This window comes from Folsomia candida, unplaced genomic scaffold (assembly GCF_002217175.1).
Source record: "Folsomia candida strain VU population unplaced genomic scaffold, ASM221717v1 Fcan01_Sc017, whole genome shotgun sequence".
NCBI lineage: Eukaryota > Metazoa > Arthropoda > Collembola > Entomobryomorpha > Isotomidae > Folsomia > Folsomia candida.
In genome coordinates, this window is record NW_019091209.1 from 1,574,846 (window position 1) to 1,586,097 (window position 11,252).

At 39.7% G+C, this 11,252-nt stretch overlaps 3 protein-coding genes across 4 annotated transcripts; 2 read left to right on the forward strand and 1 right to left on the reverse strand.

Annotated features, from left to right (window-relative positions):
* On the forward strand, positions 1 to 5,538 carry LOC110856680 (hydroxymethylglutaryl-CoA synthase 1). 2 transcript variants are annotated; one of them, XM_022105178.2, is made up of 7 exons: positions 1 to 360; positions 3,260 to 3,601; positions 3,661 to 3,861; positions 3,927 to 4,052; positions 4,125 to 4,611; positions 4,682 to 4,905; positions 4,967 to 5,538. In XM_022105178.2, the coding sequence occupies exons 2-7, from the start codon at positions 3,367 to 3,369 to the stop codon at positions 5,071 to 5,073; spliced, it is 1,380 nt and encodes a 459-aa protein (XP_021960870.1). In that variant the 5' UTR covers positions 1 to 360; positions 3,260 to 3,366; the 3' UTR covers positions 5,074 to 5,538. The 2 variants fall into 2 exon arrangements, with proteins under 2 accessions (XP_021960870.1, XP_035713429.1); XM_035857536.1 differs by lacking the exon at positions 1 to 360 and having other exon boundaries at positions 2,924 to 3,601.
* A 52-nt stretch (positions 5,539 to 5,590) lies between these two features.
* Positions 5,591 to 6,681, reverse strand: LOC110856682 (RNA-binding protein 8A). The gene is made up of 4 exons (XM_022105180.2): positions 6,468 to 6,681; positions 6,231 to 6,386; positions 6,019 to 6,155; positions 5,591 to 5,929 (listed from the first exon to the last, which is right to left on the reverse strand). Exons 1-4 carry the CDS (start codon positions 6,538 to 6,540, stop codon positions 5,777 to 5,779), a joined length of 519 nt encoding a protein of 172 aa, XP_021960872.1. The 5' UTR covers positions 6,541 to 6,681; the 3' UTR covers positions 5,591 to 5,776.
* A 311-nt stretch (positions 6,682 to 6,992) lies between these two features.
* Positions 6,993 to 11,220, forward strand: LOC110856966 (protein wntless). The gene is made up of 8 exons (XM_022105556.2): positions 6,993 to 7,339; positions 7,641 to 7,907; positions 8,027 to 8,274; positions 8,522 to 8,732; positions 8,811 to 8,938; positions 9,340 to 9,649; positions 10,039 to 10,272; positions 10,483 to 11,220. Exons 1-8 carry the CDS (start codon positions 7,234 to 7,236, stop codon positions 10,596 to 10,598), a joined length of 1,620 nt encoding a protein of 539 aa, XP_021961248.1. The 5' UTR covers positions 6,993 to 7,233; the 3' UTR covers positions 10,599 to 11,220.
* The last annotated feature ends 32 nt before the right edge of the window (positions 11,221 to 11,252 follow it).

An 11,252-nucleotide genomic window follows, 5' to 3' on the forward strand; every position in this document is an offset into this window, starting at 1 on the left:
TGATTCATTTCATCATTTCAGTTCATTCATCTTATCGGAAAAAGCAGCTGGATTAATTATCTCGTGCTTCCCTCGTGGTCTGATCTGGTCTTCCTCCAGCTGAAATTTGCACTATACAACCATTTCCTGGAGGGGGGAAGGATATAGCAAACCGGAAATGGAATACAAATAATTATCCAAAACAGACCGGAAAAGATAGAAAAAAGTGTGTAAATTTGTGTGTCTGTGCATGGTTTTTTATGGGAGATGATGAAATATTTACAATGTACGGATAAGTCGAGGATTACTGTGATGACGTGGCGAAAAAAAGTGTGCACCTGATAACTTGACCACTCCTCCGGTCACTTCCTTCCTCCAAGGGTATGAATTTGTCTTAAAAATTGTAATATTTCCATGAATTATTAAAGTATTCGATATGGTATCGCTAAATATCTCTGGGTGAAAGGGTCGTTTATCTCTGGAAGAGGCATTGACATTGATTTAATTGAGATTACACTTAAATTATTAACTTGGTGGTGGTGTCAAATGAACGTTAAATATTAGGATGGACTCTTGGTTGGTTGGACAAAAAATAAGAATTTGCTGTCATCGACCAAGTCTGCCTTGCTCAACCAGATTTGAGAAATATAGTCACAGTCGCTATTCATTTAATGAATAACACCCGAACGACAAGTGAGGCAAAAAGTAATTGACAACTTTATGACGTTAATCTTTGAAGAATTCTTAATTTGCTGGATGCGGGTGGTGTATCCATTCTTGTCAAGTTGGGCGTAATATTAATATTTGCAGGACGACAGATTCTTGTCACATTACATAATTATGAATGAAATCTGAGCCTGATATTGCTGCATATTCAACTCTCTATTTTTCCAAGAAGTATTTATTAAAACATTAGTGCAGTTAGGTTAATTAAGTTTGATTAATGAATGTGATTACAGTGGCAAATTGATAATAAAAATGGCAAATAGCGAAGGAAAAGTCGTGAAAAAATGAGTATCAAAGGTCTCAATTAAGTAAGTATATTAAGTAATTGGTGGTAGATATTATAATACTGGAAAATTCATAGGCTGAAGGATTTTTAGTGACAAGATTCTTATGGTCATTTTAATCTCGTGTGTGGTAAATGTATGTATTTTTGGAGGAAAGCGTTAATTTTCCTGCGTTAAGATCGCCATTAAATCCTACTCTCCATTTATGTATTATTATTATTTGATCCAAGTGATAATCTTGAGGAAGGAAAGGATAAGAGGAGAACAAGCGTCTTCTGTGTATTTCTTGTTAAAAAATCCAACCATGTTTTTCTATTTGTTTTACTGTAAAACTTTTATAAGTTGTAAATTACAACGTCGTCATCGTCGGCGACTATACGTATAAAGTGAAGATGAGATTGTTCCTGGTCCATGATTTTTTATATTTTTATTGTCAATAGTATAAGCCTCTCAGTTATCTTGGACTGTTCTCTGTTAGGCTGGCCATGATTTTTTTATCTGGAATTTACACTGTCTAATAATAAACAGTTGAAGGAATTGAGTCGATAAAATACAATATTGACGACAAAATTAATCCATGAGACACGTTCCTTTTTAGTGATAAACTGGACACAATTGATAAACCTGTTCTCAAGAAATTGATGACATACGTGGAATTTACGGAGAGAATTTCTGTATCCCTTTTTTTAACCAGCCATTCCAATGCGACGACGGGATTTTGATTTCATAATACATATTTCGTGTGAAGTTTAATTTCATGGCCGGAAAACAAGTTTGTAAAATATATGTCGTAATGCAATAATAATCGACCATAATTTTTCTCCTACGTCCGTTACTTACTTACATAGTTTTATTAATGAGGAGAAGAAAATAAGCGGCTAGAAAATTCTGGAATGATGGAAATCCTGATAATCGCCTCGTGTCGGTGGTGGTGTTGGGTCGCATAAGTTTCTGAAGGTTTCCTTGTCTGTGTGCTAATAAACTAAATTTCATGATGGGAGAGAATCTAGAAGTAAAAGTTGTCAGGAAAATCAAGGTAAAGATTGCAAGGATGTTGCACCACCGCTAGTTACATGTGTATCTCCAGTGATAGCAATTATGCAGACATACACACGTAACATCGGGGGTTCGATTAGCGAAGAATTTAGCGTTATGGGAAGAAACACGAACTTGGCCCTGATTTGATTTCAAGTCATGTCACAATCAGTGGCAGCGGAATAAGCTGTGGGGACATCTGGGAGCATTAACATTGTATGATGGGGGAGGGAGGAGATGGGGAGATGATACGGACATCGAATAACCGTGGGGACATTATCCCTTCCGCGACCACTGGTCACAATGACGTCCTTGGTTGTTGTTGTTTGTAGATAGCTGGTTATACATGTTTTACCTCGACAACATTTCTACATTTGTTCTTGGTGTGATGACGCCAAATGAAGTCAACGGATGTACAAAGGAAAATTCCCACATGGTCGCGTCCTCTCCTCCCGTTGCGTTGTGCAACTGAGAGAACAGATCCTGCGTCTAACAAGACAAAAAAAGTTCTACTTCTTCTTCTCCTTTGGTTTTGATGCTATCTTCTGATTTCGCAAGAACTGGTCCACCATTCTTGCAAGGAAAGCCGTCATATTATCGTGTGGTGTGGTAACCTCGTGTACATAATAATGGGATTGCAATGAAGTAGAAGAAGAATATGCGTGGAGGAATCACCGACCTGATGATCTCTCCTCTGCAGAGGTCTCACTTATTATTATGCAATCGCACAATGGGATACAGCACATTGCTGGATGGATGGAGAGAGAGATCATCCGAGCCAGATTACGACTCCTTGTTAGTCAGTTATAAATCTATTACTACACATTTTGCCAAGAAGCAGTAAACCGTCCGTCGTGGCATATAACGTCTCGCATTAAATTGTTGTACCGCCTAAGGCAATGTTGTCACCCGTCCGTCGGCCGTCTTCTTAATGATACCAAAGCAGTCTTCTTCTCACGCATCCATCCATCCATCATATCGTTTCGTTTCGTCAGTAGTGTTGTTGTGGAGGTACTTACTTGGTTAGGATTGTGGGTGGAAATACCCAATCCAGTCCAGGGGAAATCTTGTTTATCCTCCATTAACGACAACCTGTAAAGTTATCAGGAGTTAGTGCAATATTGGATCAATCAATCTCTTAGAACGCTAGTTAACCCAGTGTGTGACGACTTTTCCAGCCTTCTTTCCGGGTAATTTATTGACTCGATGGTTCATTTCTGGCCTCATTCTTGCAGAACTTCTCGCCCCGTGTGGATCTTCATCAGTCTCTAAAGTGTGGTGCAGTGGTGGTGTCATATCTTATCAAGAAATCAAGTGATTCTCAATAAATACATAGATAACAATGAATAACGGAACGGACAAATCGTGGCCGCCACATGTGGGCATTGTCGCCCTCGAGATCTACTTCCCCTCGCAGTACGTCGACCAAACTGAGCTCGAGGAATTCGATGGGGTTTCCGGGGGCAAGTATACGATCGGGTTGGGCCAGTCGAAAATGGGGTTTTGCTCGGATCGCGAAGACATCAACTCGTTGTGCTTGACGGTGGTGAAGAATCTCATGGAGAAGCATAATATTGGTGAGGAAGAATTATTCAAATTAATTAGTTGGGCCAATTTTTAATTGAATTTTGTGCAGGGTACGAGAAAATTGGGAGAATTGAGGTGGGCACGGAGACCATTTTGGATAAGTCCAAGAGCGTCAAGTCCGTCCTCATGCAGCTCTTCGAGGCCAGCGGGAACACGGACATTGAGGGAGTCGATACCACGAATGCGTGCTATGGGGGGACCGCCGCTCTCTTCAATTCGTTGTCGTGGGTCGAGTCAAGTGCTTGGGATGGTGAGTAGTCTCTTATCTATTTGTTCTTATCATGGGTAAAATAAAGCCATAATTTACTTATGTAGGTCGTTACGCCCTCGTCGTTGCGGGAGATATTGCCGTTTATGCGTCGGGCGCTGCTCGTCCGACCGGTGGGGCTGGTGCCGTGGCGATGTTGGTTGGTCCCAATGCGCCCCTTGTGATTGAGAGAGGTAAATTTGCATAACTCTGGGCGAAAGCGTATTTAACAAATTAGCAGAACTAATTTTTGTGTATGCCTACAGGTCTTCGAGCTTCTCACTCTGCGCACGTCTACGACTTCTACAAGCCCGACTTGGAGTCTGAGTTTCCACGTGTGGATGGGAAATTGTCCATCCAATGCTACCTCTCCTCGCTGGACAAGTGTTACAAGCGATTTTCAGAGAAGGCGAAGGCGAAAAATTCCGAAACGATTTCTCTCGAGTCCTTCGATGGGATCTTGTTCCACTCTCCGTACTGCAAATTGGTTCAAAAGTCGTTGGCCAGGTTGCTTCTGAATGACGCAATTTCTCTCCCGGAGGCCGACGTGAAGAGCAAATATTCTGACTTGGAGTCTATTCGAAGCGTCAAGTTGGAGGACACCTATTTTGATCGGGACGTTGAAACGAAGGTGGTTTCCAGCTCAAAGAAAATATTTGAAGGGAAGACGAAACCATCGCTGCATTTGGCGAATCAGGTCGGAAACATGTACACGCCGTCGGTTTATGGTGGTTTGGTTTCTTACTTGGCGAGGTAAGCTATCCTGGTGACATTACAGTTTGAAATATGTACATATCACATCACATACTTTTTTTGTCCGCAGTAAAACGGAAGCTCAGCTCGTGGACAATCGAGTGTGCGTGTTCTCTTACGGATCTGGTCTTCAAGCTTCCATGTATTCAATTCGAATCTGCAAGGCGAACGGACAACTGACCAAACTTCTCGGTGGAATTTCCGACGTCAACTCTCGCCTCGACTCTAGAAAGAAAATTCAACCTGCTCTCTTTGAAAAAACCATGACGCTACGACAAGAAGTTCATCATAAAGGTATGTAGATTACGATAATGACAAGTCAACGTCATACTTATTGCTAACTCGCTGTTTCCAGCTCCCTACGTACCCGTCGAACCGGTGGCTGACTTCTTTCCAGGAACGTACTATCTGGAAAGTGTGGATGACATGCATCGCCGAAAGTACACGCGAAAAATGAAGTAAAAAAAGGTCACGGATTCCTCTCCTGTGATTCAAACCCGCACAAGAACAAAGCTGATTTTCTTTCTAACAAGAAGAAAAAAGGTTTCGTTTATAGTTCGGTATACCGGTGCTAATGTATTAATATATAGAATAAGCTAGAAAAATTATATAATTATACGCGACACAAATTCTATCATGCCCATTTCCACTGTAATAGTTTTAAGTTAGTAAAAACGAAAAGTATGTAATTAAATTGTTATGTAGCAAATTTTAACCTTTTCACGTTACAAGTTGTTTTTTGCTATTAAAGAAAGAACCAAAGAAATGGAATGGAAGTGACAAATATCTGGTAGTAAAATAATACGGTGAGTTAGTGGATCTGACAAAATTCGATTTGTTTAAAAATTATTGAGACAAGAAATATATCAATTTCTACAAAATTCTATTGTGATTTTGAGCAAATAAATTGATTGGCGAATAAAATTAGAACATTACAAAATTGGAGGTGTAGTAGTCATAAAACTAAATTGCATACATATTTTAAAAGAAAATTCATTTATTTATGACTTTTTTTATTATATAACATTCATCCATCACCTATGTTAATAGTGTAGAAGACAAAAAAGGGAAATTTTACGTACAAAACTCCAAGTAATAAACAACAACGACACTTTGTCATTCAGTAATAGTAAGAAGAAAGTGATAAGTACGAAAGTGGAATAACTTAGTGACGTCGACGAGAGCGGTTGGCATTGAGTGGTTTTTTCATAAAGGCCCAATCAACGTGAATCGTATTGCCGAGCATGTCACCCCCATCAAGTCCGTTCTTTGCTGCACTGGCATCCTTGAAATGTTCGAATTCTATCAAAGCGTAGCCCTAAAATTACATAAAATACGCATAAAATCCATGTACATACTAAAAACCATTAAATCTGTGAATACAACATAATTTATTGCATAAGATACCTTCAAGAATCCAGATCTTCTATCCAAATTGAGATGCAAGCTTTTGATTTCTCCATACTCTGCAAATCTGCCGTGAACATCGTCCTCGTGCGCTTCCTCATGAATTCCAGTCACCATTAAGATCCACCCCTCGATAGCTGAAATAATTGCATCACAATCACAATTAGTTAAAATCCGTCCCAACATAGTTATTATTTTTTTTAATATTTTACATCTCTGCGCCGACATGTCGACATATTCATCAACGGCCCTTCCAGCAAAGTCAATCCTTTCGTAAACCTCGTCAACACCTTCCGGTCGGGGATTCTCCATCGCGAAACCTCGCCCCTTCTTCTTTGGAGCGCGCTGCTTCAGAGTCTCGACTCCACCTAGAAATAGCAACCAACCACCATTAATTAGTTAATTAATTAATAACAAATACCACCAAATTTCCCAATTCACCACATTACCTTCATCCTCTCCGCCTGCCTCATCAATCGCCATGTCCTCCTGCTGCACGTCCAAATCCAAAATATCTGCCATTTTTGGGAAACAATCAACCCCAATTTCCAAACGTAGTTAACTTTTTTTAATTTCACAACGTAATTAATTAATTCTCGAGTCGGTAAAAGAGCATCAGCAGCGGTGTGTGAATTGCAAGCGGCCAACCGAACGTGCGAGCCAAGCCGACCAAAATCCTTGGGGCATTGTAAGACTTGACTCTCATGGTTGCGTTTCCATCTCGATCTACCTCACAAAATAATCTCAGTTTCATGAATTTTTGCGTATTTAACTATAATTTTTTCAGGAATTTAAATTGATAACCCAAATTTGTTTATCTGGCCCCAAAATAATCAAACATTTCCATTAGACTTGACATGATGCCGGAAAGTGAGATTACTCATATTATGTAAACGATGATGGTGGTCTGGTATCTGGTATGGACTCTTCCCTTCCAAGATTCCATTATATTTTATACATCTCCGTCTATACGCAAACAAAGCAACATCCCGTCAAACGATGCCGGCTGTGGTGTAGTGTTGATATTTTTATGAGCACTTAAAACCTTACTCACAGCCAATCGTGTCCAATACGACGTAAAAGTCTCGAGTCCTTCCTGTAAGACACCTTTTTTGGGTAGATTTTGGAATTTTGGGCCCATTTCGTTATACGTAAAAATGCATTCCGCTTAAACTCTTGGACTGGTTTAAAGAAAAGAATAAAAGTTTTTTAAAAATGGCTGGAACGGTTTTGGAAAATTTGAGCAACCGGAAATTGTTCGTCTTAACGTCAACTTTGCTTATTTGTCAAGTCGTGTGTTTCCTGATTGGAGGTTTGATCGGTGAGTATTTTGATGGGTTTTAATGAATCTGTGATGTAAAAGCAAATGTTAATATTTGTTTAATCAGAGTTGCGAGAGCAGAGTCGGGGTTTTAGTTAAATGAATCAATCTCTCATTCTCATTTTGTCATTTCGATTATGAGCAGTTGGATCGGAGAGTGGAATTTTAGTAGTTTTCACTCGGAAATTTAAAAAATTAATGTATACAATGTTGAATTTTTGAAATTAACGTGTAATTTTCAAAATAGATGTGCAATAAATGCATATTTAATGGGAGGAAATGTTCAATTTTACTTTTTTAGCTCCTGCCCCCTCCCGTGCGACATGGATGTTGGGCACTAAATGTTTGGACAAGGAGGCGAACCGGAGCAAATGGACGTACCCCCGGGGGGCTGGGAGATGTCCGCAAATTTCGGAATTGGAACATGACCTCCACGCGAACCAGATCGTCTTCTCGTTTCAAATACCTTTCGTCAAGGAGAACGTTGTTCTGGATTTTTCACGCTGGCAACAAAACTTGATTGGAATTCTGCAACTGGAAATTCATTACTCGAAAGAAACTCCTGTCCGTGAGTAACATTTTAGTTTTTAGAATTTATGTCGTATAAAATTTGATACTTAAAAACGTAAAATTTTAGGTTTTGTGGAAATGAATTTGATAAAATTTGATTATACTTAAAAAATGTAGAGGATGGAGCCATGCTCATGCTGGACACGAGGCTGGCCTACAGGAACAAGTGGGATAAGGACTCGGACTGGAAATTGTACGCGGAATCGATGGAGGAAAGGACGCTTGAGTGCGACATCGAGGAGGAGAAGGAAGGTCACACTTATCACTGCGGTCTCATCCCGTTGTTCGAGTTGGGCTCGCTACACCACGATTTTTACCTGCTCAACATCCGAATCCCGGACGCAGATGGGCATGAGTACAATCGGGTACGTACATATTCCATATTTCGTACATATATTTCGACAATGCCTGAAAAATTATGATGGGAATATTCATTATTAGTTCACATATTCGTATGTCAAGACAATTTTGAAGCAAAATTTGTGAAAGTTTGCAAATGAATTTTTAAGCCAATTTTTTACGGACTTGCGAACTTTGTTTTTTTGCTAATGATGATAACTGGTAACGAATACGCTCAATGTACAATATTACTTACTGTGCCATTAATTGCAGGGAATCGGAATGCTGAAAGACTTAAATTTGGTAACGATCCACCAAAATGGGGGGTTCACGAAGGTGTGGTTATCCCTGAAAACGGTCTTCACGCCCATCGTCCTAGCCGTAGTGATTTGGTACTGGCGACGAGTTCAGGCGCAAGCCCGACCGGCCGCATTGTTGGAGAAGATGATCCTATTTCTCGGATGTGCGATCGAGTTTCTGAACTGTATGTGGAAAAACCTAAAACGAATTATGCGAAAGTATTGCATATAAATGAATTCTGTTTCCTTTTTCATGATTACAGTTCCCATCGAATGGCTCACACTGTTTATCGACATGCCGTACATGCTGCTGCTCAGCGACATTCGCCAAGGGATCTTCTACGCAGCGTTGCTCTCCTTCTGGCTCGTCTTCACGGGCGAGCACCTCATGGCAAGTGAAAAATGCGATGGAGGTCTCCCAGCTTATCCTCATAGGCTTTGAGCAAACTAGTGTCAATTGATCACAAATTTAATTAATATGAAGTTTGCGAAAGACATGATCTCCCAACGGGCACGTTTGGCCAAGATATTTGCATCCGAAGAGGAGAAAGTGCTCCTTAAAGTCGACAATCACTTTCCAAATTCACTGTGCGTTTTCTCCTCTTCGGATGCAAATATCTCGGCCAAACGTGCCCATTGGGAGATCATGTCTTTCGCAAACTTCATACTAATTAAATTTGTGATCAATTTCCACTAATTTACTCAAAATCGGATCGCATACGCAGGGATACGTTCATTATGAGTTTAAAAGATAATTTAAATAATTGTTCACTTAAAAAACTATTTCCCCAGGAGTCGACCGGTCATCGTAACACGCTCCAAACTTATTGGAAGCACTTGAGTGCGGTAGCCTTCGGGTGTCTGTCCCTCTTCCTCTTCGACCTATGCGAGCGTGGGGCGCACGTCGCGAACCCGTTCTATTCCTTGTGGGCGACCCCGTTCGGGACACGTCTCGCCCTCGCGTTGATCATTGCTGCGGGGATTTCCGCCTCCCTTTACTTCGTCTTCCTCTCCTGGATGGTGTGGCGTGTGTTTCGAAACATTAGCAGCAAGCGGACAGCACTTCCAGCCATGTCGGAAGCTCGCCGACTTCATTATCAGGGTACAGTAAAATTTGCATAATGTACAATGTGCCCGTTTTAATGCCAGTGTCCATTTTAACCACATTTATTAGTTACATTTGTATATCTGGACATGTTCACTTTACATTTTTATCACTTCAAAACTTGACCCCAGTGTCCAACGCTATGAACATGACAACAATTTTTCCGAATTTCCAAAAACTAGCCACTAATTTTTCCAAAAATCTTTTTTCCCATAATTTTCATCTTTTTCTATGCATGTATTGCTAATGAATGACAGATAGCATTCAAAATATCAGCAAAAATAATAAGTTTCCTCGTTCCTTACAAAAATTTCCTTGTAATCCAAATTAAAAATGCCTAGTAGATGGAAATATATCATACTAATTAATCCAATTTTCATCTCCAGGCATCATCTACCGCTTCAAATTCCTCATGGTTGCCACCCTCACCTGCGCCGCCATGACGGTCATCGGTTTCATCCTGGGACAAGTTACCGAGGACAAGTGGAAATGGGACGGCGACGTCGAGATCGAATACACTTCCGCCTTTTACACCGGAGTTTACGGAATGTGGAATATTTACACGATGGCGTTACTCTCCCTGTATGCACCCTCGCACAAGCGGTGGCCCCCAGAAAGGGGTGAGTACTTCAATATTTTTGCAAACATGATACAAATTCCCAAATATTTTGAGTCAAAATTTTTGACCAGTAATTAATTTTATCTATTTTTACAATGTTTTTTTTATTATCAATATTATGTAACCATTCATAAGGCTGTTGGCTACGATGTAATAAATCAATTATTGTTACGAATTCCCATCTAAAATTCCGACCCCCTCTTTTTTCCAGACCCATACGCCTCCACAAACAGTGGCGCTGAAGAGATCGAGTTCAGTCGTTTGGATGCCGACACCTCAGAAATTTCGGCGTTGGCTTCTTTCGCAAAAAAAGTTGCGGCCGACTAAAAAAATCTATTTTTTGCATGTCATAACGAAAAGTATTATTATCAATATTATGATTTTGTCTTAAGCTCGCTTTCAGTGTGTAAAACAAGTACTTAATCTTTTTTATCTGAGCATTTTTAACCCACATTTTTATATCGGCGTCATGTCATGTTTTTTAATTTGAATAATTCCGCAAATACGTAGATATCTATGTATTTTTAACTTAATCCCTCTCTCTACGTCACGTAATACACAATGACTCGAGAAGAGACGCGCTGACTAATGGATAATTCCAGTTTCGTGCTGTTTTGCGATGTATAAATTTAAATATACAATTGTGACGTCAAACCTATTATCATCTGCTTATCGCTCTGCTCTGTCTCCTTTAACCTATTCAATCATCAGAAAATTCAGGCGTTGTAAAATTATAATGCAAACATTTATTTACCTAATGGAGCAAAACATTAGGAGGCAATGACGTAAAAAAACTGAGGTGGTTTGGTTGTTTTGTGAATGTCTGATAAAATTTACACAATGATGATGATGATGATAATGCCAATTGTATATCAGATTATTATACGCTTTTTTAAAGTGGTTTGTATTTTATAAATAAATTCTTATCAAATGTATATGTCCAAACAAACAATTTGTTGTTTTTTGCCACTCATTTTTTCA

Excerpts from the sequence above, each read along its gene's own strand:
- LOC110856680 (XM_022105178.2), top strand. The coding sequence starts at position 3,367 with ATGAATAACGGAACGGACAAATCGTGGCCGCCACATGTGGGCATTGTC. Across the intron at positions 3,602-3,660 it reads CATGGAGAAGCATAATATTG|GGTACGAGAAAATTGGGAGA; the intron begins GTGAGGAAGAAT and ends AATTTTGTGCAG. Across the intron at positions 3,862-3,926 it reads CGAGTCAAGTGCTTGGGATG|GTCGTTACGCCCTCGTCGTT; the intron begins GTGAGTAGTCTC and ends TTACTTATGTAG.
- LOC110856682 (XM_022105180.2), bottom strand. The coding sequence starts at position 6,540 with ATGGCAGATATTTTGGATTTGGACGTGCAGCAGGAGGACATGGCGATT. Across the intron at positions 6,156-6,230 it reads CGACATGTCGGCGCAGAGAT|CTATCGAGGGGTGGATCTTA; the intron begins GTAAAATATTAA and ends CAATTATTTCAG. Across the intron at positions 5,930-6,018 it reads GAAGATCTGGATTCTTGAAG|GGCTACGCTTTGATAGAATT; the intron begins GTATCTTATGCA and ends ATGTAATTTTAG.
- LOC110856966 (XM_022105556.2), top strand. The coding sequence starts at position 7,234 with ATGGCTGGAACGGTTTTGGAAAATTTGAGCAACCGGAAATTGTTCGTC. Across the intron at positions 7,908-8,026 it reads CTCGAAAGAAACTCCTGTCC|AGGATGGAGCCATGCTCATG; the intron begins GTGAGTAACATT and ends TAAAAAATGTAG. Across the intron at positions 8,939-9,339 it reads TCACGGGCGAGCACCTCATG|GAGTCGACCGGTCATCGTAA; the intron begins GCAAGTGAAAAA and ends CTATTTCCCCAG.